The sequence below is a fragment of the Pollachius pollachius genome, assembly GCF_949987615.1.
Source record: "Pollachius pollachius genome assembly, chromosome: 4".
Taxonomy (NCBI): domain Eukaryota; kingdom Metazoa; phylum Chordata; class Actinopteri; order Gadiformes; family Gadidae; genus Pollachius; species Pollachius pollachius.
The window spans coordinates 23,247,574-23,270,024 of record NC_136937.1 but is presented as its reverse complement, the minus strand read 5'-3'; the positions used below and the strand labels follow the sequence as shown (position 1 = coordinate 23,270,024).

The 22,451-nt window shown below is 47.0% G+C and overlaps 1 protein-coding gene across 3 annotated transcripts in view; it reads left to right on the top strand.

Moving 5' to 3' along the window:
• Positions 1-22,451, top strand: part of LOC307074631 (histone deacetylase 4-like) — a gene marked incomplete at its 5' end in the record, with an annotated part of 88,541 nt that overhangs the window by 6,581 nt on the left and 59,509 nt on the right. For 2 of the 3 annotated variants that reach the window (XM_079734870.1, XM_079734871.1), the window contains one exon: positions 13,212-13,283. In XM_079734870.1, the coding sequence (XP_079590996.1) occupies positions 13,212-13,283 (72 nt within the window). Of the gene's footprint in view, positions 1-13,150; positions 13,284-22,451 lie in introns of those variants that run through there. The other variant, XM_079734869.1, reaches the window with a different exon arrangement.

Sequence of the window (22,451 nt, the reverse complement as noted above, 5' to 3'; positions counted from 1 at the left end):
GGGAAAGGAACTTTGGCTTTGACTCCCTGAAGTACATGAAACACGACATGGAGGAGAAAGGGATTGTTTGCCGCGAATGTCTCCCGCTTGAGCCCCGCTTCCCGCTGCTGAGGGACCACCGCCTCGGCGCTGCAGGAGGCAGTGGTGCCTAAGCGTTGACCGCTGCCAAGGCAGGGGTCCCTCGCCAGTGAGGCTCCGGCGGGAGACAATCGCGGGCAACAATCCCTTTCTCCTCCATGTCGTGGTTCAGTCTACTTCAGATTGATGTGGATGTGCAAGAACCAGAGACGTCGGAGAACCCGACGCGGTCGTTTGAGATTCATAAAATCATCTGGTGGCTCAAACAGCTTTTGGCCGTGATAATATATATTATATGATATACATATCTATGTATAGTATGATATTATTCAGATATAGAGCTCCAGGACTCCCGCCGGAGCACCCGGAATGTTCTAGAATATTTACAGAATACAGCTAAAGGCTGTGTGCGCCTCGCCATTGCCATACATCCACTGTAAACTCATAGTGCTCATAGTGGCTGTAATTCTGCACCAAGGCTGAATTTCGGGAACTTCTTCAAATACTATGTTTGGCGCCTACTAATATCTATATTAAAGCATCCATAAAGTAGCATGCCATGGGACTTTAATGTGGTAAATGACATGAAATAAAATTCTTGCTGGAAATGCAGATTTTTAATGGAATATCTATGGCCCATTTCCAGCAACCATCACTCCTGTGTTCTAATGGTACATTGTTTAGCTCATGAGTTTTAATGGAAGCATTAAACTCTCTGGTTGAGCCCAAACTTTTGAGCTGTAGTTTGTAATCTTAGAAAGTAAGAAGGAGAGAAAGGAAAACAATTCAAGGTGAGCTTGCGAAAACCCTTAAGTTATAGCTAATAAAGTGGTATCTGGCTCTGCGGCCTCTGCTAGCTGGACGGTCAGTAGACCTAGTGAGGCACCGCTGACAATCTGGTCTGGTTCCGACTGGCCACAGCCTGATTGGTTTAGGGCTCTCCCCTGACCGACGAGGTCCACTTCCTCCTCTCCGGTCTGCGGTGAGCGGGGCCGCTGTCGGCCATGTTTGCTCTGCTCTTACAGTGTGTGCACTATAAATACCATTGCACAGTAACGGCCGGGAGGCCCGTGGGAGTGGCATGGCAACAAGTGTCTGCTCGACGTACTCATCTCTCAGGACGGGTTTCCTGAGAGATGGAGAGACGAGACCCTGACTCATTTGTATTACAATTTTATGAATCATATAAATTCTAATTCAATCTTAATTAAAAGCATAAAGCAGTGTTTCCCCTATATGCATTCAGCAGCGGCGCACCGTCTGCGCTGGATTGTCAGCCACTCCAAACATTTTTTTTTTTTTAATTATTTTTCTTTTTGCAAAAAACAATATTGCAAAAAAATAATAATTCAAGGGACATTTTCTCTCAGCAGATACCTTGACTGTTGGTTGTTATGTCATATTTGGAAGCTTAATCTGTACATTTTTCCCAAGAAAATCTCACTAGAAGTAACCATTTAAAGGGTTATTTTTCAAAATTGTCTTCGGGGGGGCATGTCGCCGGACCCCCCTAGGATTGCTAGGTTACCAACTAACAGCACCACTGCTACAAAAAAGTCTGGGGGATACACTGCATAAAGTATTCAGAAACTTTTGTTCTGTACCTGCTGTTTTGAGTTAATCTGGGAGTTGTTGTTCAACCCTTCATCACACTGTTCCACCGGTGAAACCGCTTGTGAATACAAAAATAACTCCTGGTTTAACAAATGGGTACTTTAAATAAATTTCATGAAGAGGACCTTAAGGCCTGACATCATGAGGACTCTTTTGAGGAAGGTCCTTGGTAGGAGTGTGAATAACAGGGTACTTCACGATATGCAATAAATGGCCCCGCGATACCGATGATATCGCGATACAGCGATTCTGCAATAATCAATATATTGTTAGACAATCCTATAACGATACGTCACGATGGTTGTCTAACGATGAATACCAAATGACTGGGAAAAGGTGAAGTGCTGGATTTCAGCCTTTATTCACGGTCCAAACTGTGTTTTTCAGTGACTCGTCAATGGTAATTTAACTTCAGTTCAAGTTTCCTTCTTTCATGTGTAGTGATCGACTGACATATCGGCTGGTCGATATTATCAGCTGATATTTGAGTTTTTTACGTGTGTCGGCATCGGCCGATTTTTTCGCAGATTTTATTTTTATTTTGTAATTATTATTTTTTCTGTATATATTTTTCCCGCAATGATTTACAGACAGTTTAATAAATGTTCCTTTTTTAAATTGAGACTTGTAACATTTGTTATCATCATTGTGTAATTTTTATGATGTAAATTGAGGGAAAGGCAAAAGCAGTATTGGCTCCAAATATCGGCTCAAGGAAATCGGTATCGGCGTATTGGCCAATACCGATACGCCTGTATAAGGCTAAATGTAAATGTTCGGCTAAGGCTGATGAAAAAATCGGCTTTATAAAGGCCCTAAAAAATCCATATCGGTCGATACCTATGTGATGAGCGAGCACCACCTCGAGAAGCAGGGAAATATATTCAGAGCGCCTTTTTTTATTGATTAAAATATAGATATTTGTGGGGAACGTGTGAATGAATGCTTGTAAGTCACTTTGGATAAAAGCGTCAGCAAAATCCCCTAAATGTAAATGTAAATGGATACAGGTGAGGCCTGTATCCACGACGACGAAGCCGTCCATGCTTCCATTTTAAACGACTTTGTTATCGATCGTCACCAGAGGCAACAGAGATCTTGGGAGGACAGGAAGTTATCACTGTTTGTGAACTGATCAATGTGTACCATTCTGAATGCGACAATTGTTTATCGTCCTTAACAATGCAGGCCGGCCTTTGAGGGAAGCTAAATGTATTAACCATCTGTTGGATTACAACAGCATTTGTGTAGACATCACTAGTCAGCAGGGGATTCACTGTGTGTGTATTCATTAGCAGTGTTTACCTTTGTTATATCCTTGATTCATCTTTTAATCTTCCTCTTTTGCTGTCGACTTTCCTTTTGTGTATTCGTTTTATATATATATACATTTTTTTTTTTTCACACAGTCGTGTGTGTAGTGTACACATAGGACATTTTAACCTGTTTGCCTTTATGTTATTTATTAAATGATGAGATCGTATTTTCTGTTTACTATTTTCTATTTACGCTGCTCAAAAAGCAATCTGTTATGTTGTCAGTGAGGGATGTTTGATCATTGTTTCGTAAGTAATCATGAAAGGATTCGTGATTATTGGGAGACATTGTTGTGTTTGCAACTGCCACAGCATTTCTCATGCGAGACACAAACAAGCCAAAAATCCCATGATGCACTCTGCATCATGGGATTCCCCATAGACCTACCCTAAAAAGTATTTGTGCAAAAAAAACAAACACACAATATATTCAATAGACTCTGAGAAAGTCCTTCCCACGTGCAGGCTACATTTAATTCCTTTTATTAATTATTCTGCATGCTGAGTAAGCAGAGCGCTTGGTCTGCTGGCGTCAGCAGGGCTGTCTTTGTGTGTTTGTGTTTTTGTGTTGGCGTTGCCGTGGGTTGGGTTTCTGAATGTGTTGTGTCGCTACACCTGGATGTTTGTAATGTGTTGAGAAACCACATAGGTGCACGCCTCTGACTGTAGAATAACTGTGTTACTGCACAGGCGTGAAACACTAGCCGCCCTGAAAAGGGATCGATACACAGGACACACGCATAGTGTACACACTGCCGGGCTGACACAGACACTGCTGCACTCACACACGCACACAAACACACACACAAACAGACACACACTCAATCACACACACACACACACACACACACACACACACACACACACACACACACACACACACACACACACACACAGACTTGGACCTCCCTCTGACTGGCGGTCCGGGTTGTTCCGTCAGCTTGATGTTGTCATTCTGCTCTGTGTGGTTCCCACATCACAGCGGCAAATCCATCCAGACACTATTTCCCAGCAGATATCCAGAAAAAACCTTCTTAAAACAGGGTTCATAGAGAATACGGATCCAGAACAGTCCCCCTCGCTCAGACCGGTTAGATTTTCAAAGAGTTCTGGTGACCAGAGCCAAATCATTGTTTAGCATTCGGTTCTGATGTCTTTCATTCTAACCTACAGTAATTTTTTTTTTATCGGTTAGTAACCCCCAACCCTTCTCTAGTAGTCCATACATTACTTTTCCTCTACACGTTATATGTTTGTTGTTTTCTGATTTCTGTATCTTCTGTTGACGGTTCTACATAGAGATGCTCCGATGGAAACCCTTTTCCTTACATTTCCTTACTTGTTTACATGTGCGTGTGCGCGTGAATGTGTGTGTGTAGTCTGCGTGTGTGTGTGTGCGCATGTGTGTGTGTGCGAAGTGTGTGTGTGTGTGTGCGTGTGTGTGTGTGTCGGGGGCCCCTGTTCACTTGGACATTGCACAGCAGAAGGTTGCGCTCGTAAACTGGATGCATTTCTTGCTGTGAATGGGAGAGATGACTTACTCATGTAGTGATGGGTGGTGGTGGTGGAGGAGGAAAGGAAGGGTGGTGGTGGTGGTGGTGGTGAGCGCTGGAGAAGCTGTGGTGGAGGAGGTGAAGGATGGAGGGGGGGGTGGAGGTGGTGAGGCCAAAACCGACGACAAGCCGTTGAACTACAATCCGCAGCGTTCCTGGAGGTTTGCCGAGCAGATCAAACCAATATGGTGGCCGTGGCTCCCCTCCATCATGCTTCGGTTGGGCTGTGATCCTCTGTCCCACAACCCCACCCCTCCTCTCCCCCTTGTCTCTCCCCCTTCCTCCCTTGAAAGCCACAATCAAGGTCTGTTTTAATTCTTTATTTATGTGTACTAGTCCTGTAATCCCATCGTAGGTGACATAATGCACTGCTGGCAAACCGGCCAAAAAAGGGTTAAAATCCTGCTTGGGTGCAATAAAGCACCCAAAACGCCCGACTGATCCCGTGTCTATTTATAGACGCACGTGCACACATGTGTGCGCACAAAAGGCCTGGTCTGGTGCGAGGTGCGCAGAGTGCACGTATCTGAGACTGCTTCATTATTCCTCGTATCGCATCCTCCTCGCCGCTCGCCGTGCTCAGAGGCATGTCGGAAGCCCTGCCCCCCCCCCCCCGCCGAACTAGTGGTGGCACACAGTTTTACTTTAACACCCCGGCGCCGTTTGTACTGGCACAGTCCAAGTTCTGACCGCATTATCTTCTGCTGTTGTGTTCTTTCATTTATTCAAACTCAATTCTTTTTCGTGGGAGGGGGGGAACTTTGATATTTGCCGCCATTTAATGGTGATTTAATGGGATTCTGGTTTATGGGACATTCCCACATTTTCCTCTCTCTCTCTCGCTCTCTCTCTCTCTCTCTCTCTCTCTTTCGCTCTCTCTCTCTCTCACTCCATCCCTCGCTGACGGTACAGACTTCACGTGCGTGTCTCAGCAGACCCCAACAAGCCCCACTCTGTGATGGCCTGCGTCCTCAGTCTGGACATCGTCTCCATTGTCCCCCCACCCCCCCCCCCCCTCTCAGGAGAACGTTTGTGTGTGTGTGCTCCAGCCAAGAGCCAGCTGTACGTTGTGCTATATATTGGTCCCAGGATCGGGGGGACAGGCTCTGCGGCCCGCCAGAGAGTGGCTCCTGGGGACGGGAACCAGAGAGCCAGACCCGGACGTTCTGTCTGGGGCCTTCTTGGCCCGGTTTGGGGTTTGGGGGGGAGGGAGGGGGGTACACGGGGCTCCGGTACACGGTGACGATATGTTCTGCCAGCACGCTGTCACCGGCGATTAGGCTCTGCATCGAAGGCCACCCCCCCCACTTGTGAAAGGCAGAGCCCTTGTTGTTGTGGTAGTGTGCTATTGAGGGCTGACAGTCCCCGGGCCGATCAGGCTCTGACAGAAGCCCCCTCCCCATGGTGTAGCATGTTGGTTGGCTTTTGGTTTTATAGGGATGTCTGCGGGAGCAGGAAAGAAATGGGAGTTTGGCAACATGGAGATGTCTGGGAGGATTAGACCTTTCACTGGGGAGGGAAATCTTCATGAAATGAGTAGAAAATAAAAAATAAAGCAATGTTTTTGATCTGCTTTATTAAGTGTCTACATTTACATTTACATCTAGGGCATTTAGCAGACGCTTTTATCCAAGCGACTTACAATAAGAACATTTGTCCGAAGAAGGAGAAACAATATATCGCTGTCGGATAGTAAGGATATTCATAGAACCAAGTGCCAAGCATTATCAATCGCTAGGTTAACCCATTCCCGTATACAACAAAGATAGCTAGGAAAAGATGCTACACAACTAAGAACTATAACTAAGTATTACTTACCATAAGTGCGTACGTTAAGTGCCAGGACGTACAACATAGAATAAGTCCGTACATTAAGTGCCAGGACGTACCACATACAAGTAAGAGTGGGAGGGGGTGGCTATGCAGAATCTAGGTGAAGTATCTCTTCTACAAAATGTTTTTTACCGTCCAGTACTTTCTGCACGATGTGACACTAATTTTACCATCGTGGATTAATAAGCTGGCGTCTTATTTTATTCATTTAGCGAAACTACGAGGAACATTTGTAAAATAAAGAAAAAATTAAGCAAACTAACGTTGAATACTCCCTCTCTCACACACACCATAAGCAGTCCTTCTGTCGCGGGTGGAATATTAAAGTAAACCGTGACTTCAGAGGTTTTTATTTTACGAGGGCAAGCTGTTCTTTTCTGTATTAGTGTTCTTGTTCTTCTGCTTTTCATACACGTTGTACAGAGGAAGGGGTCACCTTTCTGTTGGCTAGCATCCTTCACCTGTGCCTCAGCTCACTCTCTCTCTCTCTCTCTCTCTCTCTCTCTCTCTCTCTCTCTCTCTCTCTCTTCATCTCTTTATCCTTCTCTGTGTGCGTCTCTAAGAGCCTGTTTCTCACTGCAACCCTGAACATATCTAGACCTTACCTGGAGGAGCCATGTACCAACGCAATCGTGACTGGACCAGACATTAAACACATTGGTCCCTGGCGGCGCCTTGGTTACAACGTCTTGTGTAATATCCAGCTTGAGTCCCCAGCTTGAGCCCCCACCGGTACCATAGGGGGCGCTGTGCTGCCAAGGCAAAGCGGAAAAGGACTTCCCAACAAGCACGGCTGACATTTCTATCAGGCTACTAGCGCGGAACCGGGAGAATAGGATATTTCGGATACTTTCAAATACATATAGTATTGATATCAACTCAAAAACCGCCATCCTTACGGATCAGTCCAAAGTCTGACTGACAACGTTGCGGTTTCGCAGTGTTGTGGTTACAATATTTCAGACTCATCCTTATGGATGGGTCCGAAGTCTGGTCCGCCATCTTGGATGCGCTTTCACCAAAACACTGGGATTTCTGCGGCATACTGCTGTGTCATGGCCGGAATCAGGCAGGCTCCACACGCCCCTCACCTTAACCAAACTAAGGACTTCAGGACACGTCTGACACAGACGCTCTCCAGTTTTATGCTCCGTGTGTGAAAAGGCAGCTCAGGACAACGTCCGATGAGATTTACTGGCCGAATGTAAAATTGAACCTGCATATGTAATGCAGGGCACATGCATGTGTGTGCTACGTGTGTCTGTATGCTATGGTGTGTATGCTACGTGTGTATGCTATGTTTGTGTATGCTACGTGAGTGTATGCAACTTCAGTGTATGCTACGTGCGTGTGGAGAGAGAGAGAGAGAGAGAGAGAGAGAGAGAGAGAGACTACGAGTTGCTAGGCTGCTTTCTACACTATGTAACAGAAATTTGTATTTTACAAAATGTTGAATAAGAGAGTGAGAGGTAGAGAGAGGTAGAGGGAGAGAGAAAGAGAGAGAGAGATAGAGAGAGAGAGAGAGAGAGACTACGAGGTGCTAGGCTGCTTTCAACACTTTGGATAGTGCAGTGTGTGTGTGGGGCACTCCCTTTATGAATGTGTGAGTAGGCAGCTCTCCTTCGCTCTTTTTCTGTGTCCCATTGTATGTGTGTGTGGGGTGATGTGCCACCTCTGTGGGTTCTGTGGGTGTGTATGTGTGTGTGTTCAGTATTTTTTTGCCCTGCTACATTTCCATCAATCTCTTGCTTGCCTTCTCTCAATCCATTCCTTATGTTAAGTTTCTTCATTTGCATGTTCCCTCTCTCTCACTCTCCTGCTTTCACTCTCTCTCACTCTCTCAGAGTGAGAGAGAGTGAGTGAGTGTGTGTGTGTGTATGTGTGTGTGTGTGTCTGAGAGACAGACCCCCCCCCCCCCCCCCCCACACACACACACACACACACACACACACACACACACACACACACACACACACACACAAAAACACATACCTGTGTGTCCTGTGTACCAGGCTTAGGTATAAGGTGTGTTTAGTAATGAAAGTCTCTTTACACACACACACACATACACACACACACACACACACACACACACACACACACACACACACACCATGTTTAAAAAACCCACAAGCGCCCTCCTTCTCCGCAATGGCTTTTAATTTAACCCAGGCGTAGCGCCACCACACACACTGTAAGCCTACACCTGGCGCATTATTGTTATTATTATTACACACACACGGCCACACACTCGCTGCTTTCCATTGCAAATGTTGACCCTGGAGTGGCCGGCGGTGCACTGGACTGGGGAACTGGAGAGGAAGGAGCATCTAGAGTAACACCACAGGGGGGCTACAGACGGGATTCCCTCCGCCCGCACGTTTCAGCGCTTCTTACACAAAAACAACATCAATAATTCATGAGAGCCCCGCAAAGAGCAGTGTGTGTGTGTGTGTGCATGTGCGTGCGTATGGGTATGCGTATGTGTATGCGTGCATCTACGTGCATGTGTGGTGAACAAGGCATGTAGTGAACACGTCCCAGCCTGGATCCATGTTGGATGAAAATGACCCCCCGGGGGGACGAGGCGCAGCCATAAATAGAAAGACAAGAGAGACAGGAATAGAGCTCGTAAGTCCGCCCCTTCCGGGAGACCCCCATGGGACCTCTGAGCTAGGAAAATTAGAATGGGTTTCAGTGGAGAGAAAGTAATTATTTTCTGGTCCCAGTCTTTGTATGCCATGGATTATACATATGTTGTTTGTGGATTTAAATTACAATTTTTCAAGCCAAAAAAACAAAAAAGAATTGCGAAGAAGTTTGATAATGTTAGGTTTAGTGTGAGGCCGCTTTGTGAACTACAGCCCCTCGCTGCTCTTGACGCAAATGATATGCGTCACCACCACTCTGGTACAGACATGGCGATCTCTCTGCTCCACTTCACTGCTTTTTTCCATTGGGAGGATAACAGCATCGAAAGAGGAGAAAAAACCATTATAAGTCGGGGCATGTGTAGATTTTCAGTTATGCCGATGGGGAGATTGTCCACGCCAGTCGCAGGGAGCGTGACGTCACATACGAGACGTGTAGTCTTTCTCATCGTGTTTTCTCTACAGCCTTTAACTGAACAATTGCACAATAAACGGTCAAAATCTTTACGTGAAAAATGAGTATTTGGACCCACACAAAACATATGTGTAATCCAAGGCACTTAATAACTGGGATCAGAAAATAATACATTTTTTCCATCGACTCCCATTCAAATTTTCCTTGCCCAGAGGTTCCATGAGGGGTCTACCGGAAGGGGCGAGCTCACGAGCTCTATAGAGCGCCGGCAGTGAGACGAGCCTCCTGATTGGACACCGGGCGGCGGCGACCTCATTCTTTTGTTGTGCAGGTAACACAGGTGACTGTGAGTGTCTGACTTATAGGGCCTGGTGCCGGATACAGCAAGACTTGTTTACCTCCAGCCAATCTATCCACCTATCACACTCAATCACGCACTCACATGTACATCCACACATACACACACTGACACGCACACGTGAACATACCCATACACACGTACATACACGTACTGTGGTAATCTTCGTGGTGCCGTCGTGCCCCGCCTCCCCCCAATCAATCCAAGCCTTTGATGCGAAAACGGCCGGCAACGGCGCATTTATTCAGGGGAAAATAATACAACAAGGGGATTCTCCCATCCCGGTAAAACTATAAATCAAAAGTCCGGGCTCCGTGAGCCTCGGGGGACGTTCCTGGCGCTATGGATGATAATATCATCTATGTAGGCGGTAGCGTAGGCCTGGTGTGGTCGCAGGAGACAGTCCATCATGCGCTGGAAGGGGGCCGGGGCTTCATGTACGCCGAAGGGGAGTACCTTGTACTGGTATAGTCCTCTGGGGGTGGCCAACGCCGTTTTCTCCCGGGCGGTTCTAGTGAGGGGGACCTGCCAATGTCCCTTGGTGAGGTCGAGGGTGGTGGTGTAGCGGGCGGGCCCAAACCGCTCTATGAGTTCATCGACCCGTGGCATGGGGTATGCATTAAACTCCGAGACCTCGTTCAGTCTCCTAAAGTCATTGCAAAATCTAAACGTACCGTCTGGTTTCGGAACCAGGACGACTGGGCTGGACCAGGCGCTGTTGGATTCCTCGATCACTCGGAGCTGGAGCATCTTTGCGACCTCCGCGCATGGCGACCCGGCAGGCCTCTGGAACCCGGTACGGTGGTACGCGCAACGTGACGCCGGCCGCCGTTCAGATGTTGTGTTGAGCGACCGTTGTTCTCCCGGGGATCTCCGAGAATACTTCCTGGTGCTGCAGCACGACTTCGGTGAGGTCCTGTCTCTGGGCGGGCTGAAGTCCTCTCCCATCGGGACCTCCGGCACCCTGTGCCGGGCGACAAGGACCAAGGGAGCCGGAACCGGTGGGGTTGTCCCGGCCTTCCACTGTTTGAGGAGGTTGATATGGTATAACTGAGTGGGTTTACACCTCCCCGGCTGCCTCACCCGGTAGTTCACCTCCCGCACGCGGTCGACCACCTGATACGGTCCCTGCCACTTGGCCAGGAATTTGCATTCCGCTGTCGGAATGAGGACCAGAACCTGCTCACCTGGTCGGAAGAGGCGCAGCTGGGCCCCGCGGTTGTAGGTCCGAGCCTGGGCCTGTCGTGCCTTTTGAAGGTGTTCCCGGAATATGGGCCAGACCTGAGCCATTCTCTCCCGTACCTGTTTGACGTGCCACAGTGCGCACAGACACACACACACACACACACACACACACACTACGACACGTGTGTTCTCCATGGGTGTGAAATTCCCCAAAAAAGTCTGTGTGCACAAAATAGCATATGCGTGTGTGTATGTCTGGGTGCAAACATGTATATTTGTGCGTGTATCTATGTGTGTTTGCAAGTGTGTGTGTTTGCAGGTGTGTGTTTGTGTGTTTGCAAGTGTGTTTGTGTTTTTGAGTGTATCTGTGTGTGTATCTGTGTGTGTTTGTGTATGTGTGTGTGTGCAGGTGTGTGAGTGTGTGTGTTTGTGTGTGTTTGAGTGCAGGTGTATGTATGTTGTAACTATTTTTTATTTATGAAGCGCTTTTTGTGTGCTTACCTGTTTTTGTAGGTGTGTGTGTTTTTGCAGGTATGTGTGTTTATGTGAGTTTGCAGTTGAGTGTGCGTGTGTTGAGTGTGTATGTGCTTGCGGAGTGGAAGTGTGTGGGTGTGTGTGTATTTGTGTGTGTGTTCATGTGTGTGTGTCTCTGGCGTGTGCTCTTGAGAGGGCTCCAAGAATAGACTGTAGTGAGATATCAGCTCCTCTCCTGCAGGGATGGACCCCCCCCCCCCCCCCATCGCAGAAAATAGCCTTGTGTTCTCCTCCATCTCCGCCTTTCCCCTCTCTCTTTTCCTCACCCTCTCTCGTCTCTCTCGCACATCTATCTCGATCACCCTATTTCCCCTCTCTCCATCCTTTCTCTCTCCGTCCCTCTCCATCTCTCACTCTTTTGTCTCTCTCTCGCTCTCTTTACCTTTCTCCCTCTTCTCTCTCTTCATTGCCGTGTGTTTGTGTGATTGTGTGTGTGCGTGTGCATACGTGGGTGTGGGTGTTTGTGAGTGTGTGTGCGTGAGTGTGTGTGTCTGTGTGGGTGTTTGTGTGCCTGTTGAAGAGTCGATTCATAATTGTATTCCACTCTTTGAGTAATGCAGAGCTTTCAGATGGGATGCTTGGGAAGCGTGCTGACGTTTCTATGACAACCCTTGTTTGTGTGTGTGTGTGTGCGCACACACAACCCCTCCTTCCCCCTCCCTCCTTCATCTCTCTCCCTCTCCTCCTCCTCCCTCTCCTCCACCTCCCTCTCCTCCTCCTCCCTCTCCTCCACCTCCCTCTCCTCCTCCTCCCTCTGCTTTTTATAGACCCGTCTTGCCTGAGCTCGGCACCTTCAAAAGCCTTTTCATGTTGGCACTATAATTACACAAGCACACACACGCACACACACTCAAACACACACGCACACACACGCACACACGCAAACACACACTCACACACACGCACACACACACACACACTCAAACACATAATAATACACGCATACACACACTTACACACACGAACACAGAAATCGAAACGGGGAAATTAGCGTGTGTGTGTATGTGTGTGTATATACTGCTATACAAAAAACTGTGATCTATTTTTACCTCCACTCCCTCTCTCTCCCCCTCTCTCTCTCTCCCTCTCTCTCTCTCTCCCCCCATCTCTCTCCTCCTGCTGCTGCCGCCACATTTGCTATGCTGAGCTGCATCCCTCGCATCGCCCTCTCCTCCGAAACACACATACTCAGACTTAACCCCTTCACACACACCACACACACACGGACACACACACACGCACACACATGGGCACACATGCGAGGGTACACACAGAAACAAACACACTTTCATGAACACAGACACACACACAAAAACACAACCCTTGTTCTCTGCACACACACCCCCACTTGTGTGTCTGTGGTACGATCTTCAGTCTGTGAGGGTCCGGGCTCGTTAGACATCTGTACCGGGCTCTTTGGTTTCCCTGGGGATACGGAGGGAAGGGGGAGGCGTGGGTCGGAGGAGGTCTACCTCTGCCATGGCCATGACGGGTCTCCGGGGCGACCGGACGCCAACCCGGAACTTTACAGATTATTTTTCTTCCCCTTCACCTTGTTTGGGAGCGCAGGCCGTGGGGGGGGCGGAGTCTGAGGGTCTGAGGACGGTCTGTTGATGTTGCGGACCATATTTGAAACAGAGTGTCCTCCTCCCCCTCCCTCCCTGTCCCCCACAGAGGGCCTCATGGCCACGGAGCACCAGCCTCTGGACGCCCTGAAGACCTCCGCACTCAACCACATCCCCACAGGTAGGACCTGGGGCCGGGGGGCCGGGGGGAGGGTTGTGTGTGGGTTGGTGCAAGTTCGAGTGTTGTCAGTTTGTGTCAGTGTGTGTGTGTGTGTGTGTGTGTGTGTGTGTGTGTGTGTGTGTGTGTGTGTGTGTGTGTATGTGTCTGTGTGTGTGTGTGTGTGTGTGTGTGTGAAAATAAGCATGTTTTTGCATACATGTAGGCTAGTGTGTGCATTCTTTACTGTAAGTAGGTGCATTTGTGAAAGTGTGTGTGTGCATGCGTTTCTGCAAGTGTATGTGTTGGTGCAAGTGTGTGTGAGCATGCATTTGTGCAAGTGTGTGTGAGGGCCCGGGGCAAGTGTGTGTCTTGGTGCAAGTGTGTGTGTGCATGCGTTCCTGCAAGTGTGTGCGTGTTGGTGCAAGTGTGTGCATTGGTGCAAGTGTGTGTGTGCATGGGTTTCTGCAAGTGTGTGTGTTGGTGCAAGTAAGTGTGTGAGTGTGTTTGTGCAAATGTGTGTGTTTGTGCTTGTTTGCGTATGCATTTGTGATTATGTGTGTGTTTTGGGGTGTATTTCTTTTCCTGCAGTGTGTGTGTGTGTGTGTGTGTGTGTGTGTGTGTGTATGTGCCCCTGTTGAGGATCCGTGTGTCTGTTATTCTACTGTGTTGTGCTGGGCTGCATCCCGCGAGCATAAGAGAGACTTTCCCTTATCCCGTATCCAGAGGTTAAAACGTAAACTCTCTTGATAAGCAACGGTAGCATTCACTGTTTCTGCTGGACTCCTATAGCTCACCTGTACTCTGTGTCCTTGATGGGGTTATTTTTACTTTATGCCGCAGGCCGCAGTCTCGAACAGGTATCTCCTCTCCAAAACGTGCTAAGAACAATACAAATCAGAACTAGCGACATCAAGTTGAACGCCATGACATTGAATTCTGTAGCTGTAAGGATTTATCGGACGTGCCTTGCAAGTCAAATTTGCGAGGTCCAGCCTAGGGTTAATCCGATGTTTCGGAAATCCGATACATCAGTCCGATATTTGCGTATTGTAAATTAATCGGATATCGGCTTGTGAATGTCATCCACCTCTGATATTAAAAATAATGAGTGTCCCCTGGGCCTATGAATTAAACTGCAGCACTGCATTGTACTGCACTGTACTGCACTGCTCACTTTACTGTACTGCACTTCTCTCTGCTAAATGCACTGTACTGTTCTGCACTGCTCACTGTACTTTACTGCACTGCACTGCTCACTGTACTGTACTGTATTGTACTGCACTGCACTGTACTGCACTGTAGTGTACTGTACACACTGAACTGTACTGTACTGTACTGTACTGTACTGTACTGCTCACTGCCACTGCTCACTGCCACTGCTCACTGCCACTTCTGGAATATGATAGGCTCTCCTCACTTTGTCTTTTATTGCTCATTTTCACGCAATGCATCTACCAAACATAACGCAAGCACGGTTCCATCTCTGTGGTCGGGTGTCATTCAACATTAGGGGAAATCATTGAATAAAGGAGTTTCTTTGACATTGTGTTTAACTAAATACTTCCAAATCAGCCGTTACTTAAACAGCATATAACGGTATCTTAACCTGCTGTTCATTGGTTAATCAATATCATCCATGAAGTGCTCTCATTATATCCTGATGGGATGAAAGGAAAACATGAATAGCGAGAGAACAGAAGAGGTTGTTGTGTCTTCATCCAGCGAGGGGTTAATCGTTTTAGCGTCCCCCTCGCTCCCTCGCTCCCTCGCTCTCCACAGCACTTCAGGACATTGGTGAGGAATGATATTTCAGACTGATGACCTCAGTTTAATTAAAATCATTAGCAGGCCATTGAAGTGAACTTGCATAAGTCTGAATCACGTCGACACCTTGTTATGACTCATCCATGATCCGTCACAATAAAAGCCCCCACTCTGAGGCTCAAAGGAAAGTTTGGATAAATGACTCTCGGGGCCCTTGAAGTCTGCTTAATTAGTTATTTCTATTTTATTAAGTGTTTAGAAAAACAAGGATGAATAAAAAAATCAATAAAGTAATTTCTTATACCAAAAACAAAAATTGTCGGCATTGTTTGTTTTGCCTTTAATAATATTTAATATCGGCCCGGAATACGTAATACTGACGTTACAGTGTTCAATGTTAGCATGCTCAATGTTAGCATATTGTCTTTGACAATTTGCCTTGGATATGCATATTAGCACATATAGAGTCATTATACAGCTCTCCTTTAGCTGGGGAGAGAGAGAGAGAGAGAGAGAGAGAGAGAGAGAGAGAGAGAGAGAGAGAGAGAGAGAGAGAGAGAGAGAGAGAGAGAGAGAGAGAGAGAGAGAGAGAGAGAGAGAGAGAGAGAGAGAGAGAGAGAGAGAGAGAGAGAGAGAGAGAGAGAGAGAGAGAGAGCAAAACGGACACTTATTTTATGTTGTACATCCTGGCACTTAATGTACGCACTTATTGTATGTCATACTTAGTTATTGTACTTAGTTGTGTAGCATCTTATCCTAGCTATCTTTTTTGTATACAGGGAATGGGTTAACCTAGCGATTGTTAGTGCTTGGCCCTTGGTTCTATGAACATCCTTACTGTACCAACAGATATATTGTTGTTTCTCCTTCTTCTGACAAATGTACTTATTGTAAGTCCCTTTCTAAATGCCCTACATTTAAATGTAAAAGTCCCCTTCGGACCCTGATCACACTCCGGTCACCCGAGTAGGGATCCTCTCTGAGCTGTTCAGACTCGCCCCGCGCGTGGCTCGGATTCAAATGTGTTGTGTGTGTTTGCCCAATATTCCCGGCTCATTTTCCGACGTGTTTTCCATACGGCGTGTCTGTGACATCTTTACTAGCCGCACTGGGTTCATCCCATTGATGTGTTAGTCTTTCGGCCGGTAACCACGGCGATGCCTTACGACCACAGACAAATGTAAGTGGATGCCATTGATTTGACCTCGTAAGCGCAAATAGGCGGGGGTGGGGGGGGATGCAAATCCAGCGGCGGCCGACCACGCCCATTGCAACGGCCCCGGTCCCCCCCCCCCCTGCGTGCGGTAACATGACACCAGCCGGGTCTGACCGCAGCTGCTGGTCCCACTCCCTTCACCCGTGATTGGTTGGTTTTTGGTTGGATGCCGGCGGTAAGGCGTGGCCTAATTCACCGTAGAGAACAATGGAAGCTTTGGTCTAGTTTTTGGTCTCTTGGTCTTTGGTCTCTGGTCTTTGGTCTTTGGTGTCTTTGGTCCCTGGTCTCTGGTCTCTGGTCTTTGGTCTTTGGCGTCTTTGGTCTTTGGTCTCTGGTCTCTGGTCTTTGGTCTTTGGTGTCTTTGGTCTTTGGTATCTGGTCTCTGGTCTTTGGTCTCTTTGGTCTTTGGTCTTTGGTCTCTGGTCTCTGATCTTTGGTGTCTTTGGTCTTTGGTGTCTTTGGTCTTTGGTCTCTGGTCTCTGGTCTCTGATCTTTGGTGTCTTTGGTCTTTGGTGTCTTTGGTCTTTGGTCTCTGGTCTTTGGTCTCTGATGTCTGGTCTTTGGTCTCTTTGGTCTTTGGTCTCTGGTCTCTGGTCTTTGGTCTCTGGTTTCTGGTCTCTGGTGTCTGGTCTCTGGTCTTTGGTCTTTGTCTCTGGTCTCTGGTCTGTGGTCTTTGGTTTTTGTTTTTTTGTACAGAAAGATGACTGAATAATAATTACTATTTAGGATTTATTTGAACAGACGTCCTGTCCAAAGCGACCTGCAGTGAACACAGACACAGGTGGTTAAAGAGCAGATTGGGGGTTGGGAGTTAGGGGGCTATGGACATTGGGGATCGAACCCAGTACCTTTCTGTTGGGAGCCCAACAACCTAATGACCATTACAAACCCCTAAAGCAACCATGCCTTGCTCAATACAATCCTCCTGTAAAAAAGAAAAATACCATGGGGTACCCAGCATAAGGTACCTTGAAGGGCTGGGCCGGGGGCGTCAGAGCTGCTGTGTGAGGCGTGTATATATAGGGCCCCAGTCACCGCACAGGGGCGCTGGGCGGGAGCGTGTCCGGGTGTGTAAGGGCTTGTGTTGGCCAGCTGTCAGTCAGCCTCACAAGTTGTGGGTCCACATGCCTGCTCCTCAGTGGTGTTTGGGGCGGCCCGCCCGCCAGGACGGCTCTTGGGTCAGGACCTCTAGGGCGGCGCCTCGCTCTTCTCTCTGATGTTTTCCTCGATTGCTTTGGTTTTTCTACATTTTCACATGAGTTTTGATCATTGGAACCGGATATCGTTTGTTTTCTTCACAGAGAGAGAGAGAGAGAGAGAGGGAGAGAGAGAGAGAGAGAGAGAGAGAGAGAGAGGCCTCGACACATGGTTAGGAATTCCCAATCTGCCATTATTTGAGAAAAATTGTATTTATTTATTTATTTTCATCCACTGAATTCCCAAATAATAACCGAAGGACTCCACTCCACTTATCCTTTTCTCCCCTCTCCTTTGGTTTATTCCTGCATTTATTCCTGCAGGGCAAGTCACACTGTCTTCCAGAGCGATATTTCAACGATAAAGTCCTCAGGTGCCACAACCACCTCTATGGCTCATCACGTCCATCGTCAAGGCAACCTGGACGTGGCCAGCTGGCTCAAAGAGGAGACGGGTGGTCTTATGACATGTACTAGTCACACACACACACTTACACACAAACACACACACGCACGTACACACACACACACACACACACACACACACACACACACACACACACACACACACACACACACACACACACACACATTCCATCACAGACGTGATAACAACCCCATATGCCTTTATCTGCATCTACGGATGGTTGCGATGGTTGTGTAAAAAGATATGCCTCACCAGAAATTATTTTGATAAACCTAACGATTCCCAGAACCGACTCACAGCGTCCTACATGCGGGAAAAATGGAATACAGTTGGCCAACACTGATTGCTGTCCCTCCCATCTTAAGTCGTCTAAGGGCGCCATTTTACGTGTTCCTCGGAATGGCTGATTTTAAACCGCACTCCTCTCTCACCGGGGTATTGGGAGGGGGGTTCGATCCCAGAGATAGTCGGATCGCCAACGATTCCAACATGGAAAAACTCACACAAGCCAGCTTTAAACTTCAGGCTGAAGTGGCCAAAGATTGGTAACACTTTATAAATAATACACATACTACTCTCACATACTACTCTCACACACACACACACACGCACACACACACACACACTCATATGCATACACACACGTTATCACACGAAGATAATGTGCCATTATCTTCCTCTACAGATCTCTGCGATGCGTTTATCAGAAACAAGCCTTCCCAGACCGTTTCCGATAAGCGTAATGAGTCCCAGAATCGACTAATCATCCTATAAGCGGGTAGAATACAATACAGTCAACAACCATGATGAGTGTCCCATTGGAGGCCTTTTCATTTTAGGTGTTCCTCTGGCTTGTTATTGGCCCGGCGCTTTTTGTATTGACAGTGAAGTTTGGACAACAAAGTATGAAATCATGACCTTACTATGGAGAACTTGTGGGCTACCTCCTCCTCCACCATGGGGCTACAACCTGGGATGGCCCTTAAATGATTTGCAGGCTGTTATTACATGCTGTGTGTGTGTGTGTGTGTGTGTGTGTGTGTGCGTGTGCATGGTTGGGGCAACCCCCTGCCTTACCGGTAGCTATTTTGTGTTTTTTTATTTGTTTGGGAAATAATACATAATTAATAATAATACGGGCAAATACCATTAAAGAAACCTGAGAGCAATGTAGTAAACCACAGGAGGTGTATGTGTGTGTGTGTGTGTGTGTGTGTGTGTAAATAGGGGGATGAGGTCCATTCAAACCGTAGGGCTTTTCCTGTGAGAGAGAGAGAGAGAGAGAGAGGCATGGGATAAAAGATCGAGAGAGGAAGAAAATGAGAGAGGGTCAGAATAAGAGCGAGGGCGAGAGGGAGAAAGAGTAAGGTAGAGTGAGGTAAAGGGAATGTAGGATAAAATATTAAGAGATGAAGCACATGAGAACAGTGTGTGTGTGTGTGTGTGTGTGTGTGTGTGTGTGTGTGTGTGTGTGTGTGTGCTCTGCGCATGTGACGTAGCTTCCCAGAAAATCCCAGAGTAAACATGCTGGCAACGGAGAGACCTCCTGTGACGTCATGATAGAGAGAGAGAGAGAGAGAGAGAGAGAGAGAGAGAGGACACTTATTGGGTTTAAACAGAGAGGGAGGGGGCAGGCAGTGAGCCTGTTAGGGGGGAGAGGAAGGGGAAGCCTGCTGTCACTGTCCGTGCTTGTATACTCTCTGGGGGAGGAGGAGAGAGGAGGAGGAAGCAAAAGTAGAGGAGTCTCAGAGAGCAAGAGAGGGAGAGAGTGCAGTGAACACAGATGGGTAGGTGCAAAGGTGTCTCCTCTCTCTCTCTCTCTCTCTCTCTCTCTCTCTCTGTCTCTCTTTGTGACAGTGGCAGCCGAAGGACGCAATATGAATGAACAAAATATGCTTAGTGTGTGTGTGTCTTCTGCTAGATGTACCAGCATGGGTTTGTGTGTGTTAATTCCCAGTGTGTATGCAGTGTCTGTGTCTGTCAAGGCTTATGTGTGTGTGTATGTGTGTTTTTCCACCGGTACTGCCGTTATCACTAGAACATTGTGTCCAGTGCGACCAGGGCTCAGACTCTGAGATGCGATGGCCTGAGAACCAGAGGCGAGTTGAGCCGATGGAGTTGATGTCCTGTTGCCTTGTTTTGGTTTATCCTCTAGGAATCAATGTGGGCTCGCACTGGCGTCTAGCAGGCGGTTATCAATGGGGAAGCGAGGCTGTGGGATGACTTTGATTCGTTCAGTGATTCGATTTGATTTGATTCGATCAGTTCTGCTGTTGTTTTGTTGTGTTCGAAGCATTTGTTTTAAAGGCGCAGTGTGTATTGTTTAGTGCCATCTAGTGGTGTGGTTGCAGATGGCCACTAACTGAATACCTGCTATGGTAGTCTAGCTACGGTAGCCTAGCACTCCATAATATGTTATCGTGTCTGACAGCATCGAGAAGTCAAGTGTAAAGGGAGGATTCCTTGATAGGTTATTTAGTCTATAAAACTTTAGGTCATAGCTTACAAGTAAAATTTCTGGTTCAAAGTTTAAAACATGTTCTCTCTAGAAGCTCTTGTCTGTTCTGGGCGACTGTAAAAACAAACCATGTCATCTGAGCTATGGGGGCAACACTTCGATGTCTGAGGATATTTGGCAACAGATTTTAGCATTTCTTTGTACATTTGTCCAACGCCATCTGCCTTCATGGTTTGTTACTGCTACTATTACTGTTCACTATTTAAAATGGGAAAAATTGCAACAAGCTGTCTGTGAATAGTTCCTCCTCTACGTGCACACGCTGATCAAAACATGATCAGCGTGAGAGGAAGCATTGTTGGCTTTTTCCCCGCAGATAAGGCCGCCGGCCGAACTCCTGAGTGGAAACAATCATGGGTTCACCAATGAGGGAGGCCGGACATACCTTAGCTCATCCAACACAGCACCTCATTCGCCATGACTTCTCGGACACTCTTATGGTGAAAAAAGTAGATAAAATGAATCAGAGGTCCTTAACTTTCATATAAATACATTGTTCACATTTTATTGAGTGACAATTGATGGTTATGTTGAGGTTTGGGTATTAGGGTTAGGGTATTTTTATGTCAAGAAAGCAAATTATTAATTTAGTTGATCTGGCCGCCGCAAAGTTGGAAACCTCTGCAAGGTGGAAAGATGATCATTGGTTGCTTAGAGCATCCACCGAACACACAAGAGACAGGAAGTCACTCCTTCTTCATGGGAAACACCAGTGAAACTTAGAGGAGACAGCAAAACCCAGCACCAAACGAAAAGTTCAGAAAAGTATTTGAGACGTGGAGCAGTGAAATTCTGGCCTGAACCCAAGACAAACATGCATACTTTAATGAAGTTCAATTAATTATTTTAACGCTCAAGACTATTTGTACAAAAACATCGTCTGGAGTGTACCACAGGTCCTCATTGTGTGACTTTTGGTGGGAACAAGGTTGCGTTCTGCTCCCCCTGCCTGGGCGAGTAACGCGATGTGTGCGAGCCTTACTAGCATTCTCGCTCAAAAGGAGTTAATGAGGGACAAGATATTCACAGGGACCCCTTCAGTCGCTTCCACCTCTTCTCCAGTAGTGTCCACTGCCTCACCAGACCACATCATATCTGGGGTGGGCTGGAGTGAGAGACACCAGACCTCATATCTGAGGTGGACTGGAGTGAGAGACACCAGACCACATCATATCTGCAGGACCGCCGCTCCCAATACGCAGAGTAAGCAGAGCACGCAGAGCACGTAGGGCCCCAAGTACCTGGCGGGGGCCCCAATGATAAAGGTTGCTAAAAAAAATGTCATGATAATTATTACATTACAAAATATATAAATTAGTTATGAACAGGCCCACTGTTGTTTTTTCTTAATTGTGTACCCTATCACTCGATTCGGGCAAATTACATGTTTTTACCTAATATATAAAAAGATTCCCCCTCCCCGCCTACCTGAAATGGTACAGCCTATCAAAGCTCTCGTCTTTTCGCATCGGAGGCGGATCATCCTTTCTCAGCGCAGTTTTTCTAAACTGAAACTCATTAAAATATATCTACGGTCATTAATGGGACAAGACGATTAAGTGGCACATAAGGTGTATCATGATGACTTGATTAGCGATTTTGCTGCCAGGACCTTTGCACCTTTGTAAAGCCTCATGCACCTGCTGAGAATGCACACGCAATTTAGTATTTTACAATTTCCAACAGTTCCAGTTCTGCATCGTGTAGGGAAAATATTTTGATTAGGACAATACTGCACTTTGAGGTAGTTTTAGGGTGTGTGAAAAATAGTTGTGTGTGTGTGTGTTTGTTTATTTTGATGACTTCCTTTTATACCTTATTCATGTGCATATTTTTTTCCGTTTATCTTTCAAGCCTTCAGTTGTTTTTATAATGTAATGCTGCTGTTAAGAAAGTTGTATGTATTACTTATATATTATTTATATATTACTGATGGTTACTGTTATTTTGATACTCTATGATGACATGTGGGGGGAGGGCTCCCTGACCAATTTATGACAAATTATGCTTAGTGCCTCAAAAAGCTTAGCAGCGGGCCTGGGAGTGAGAGACACCAGACCACATCATA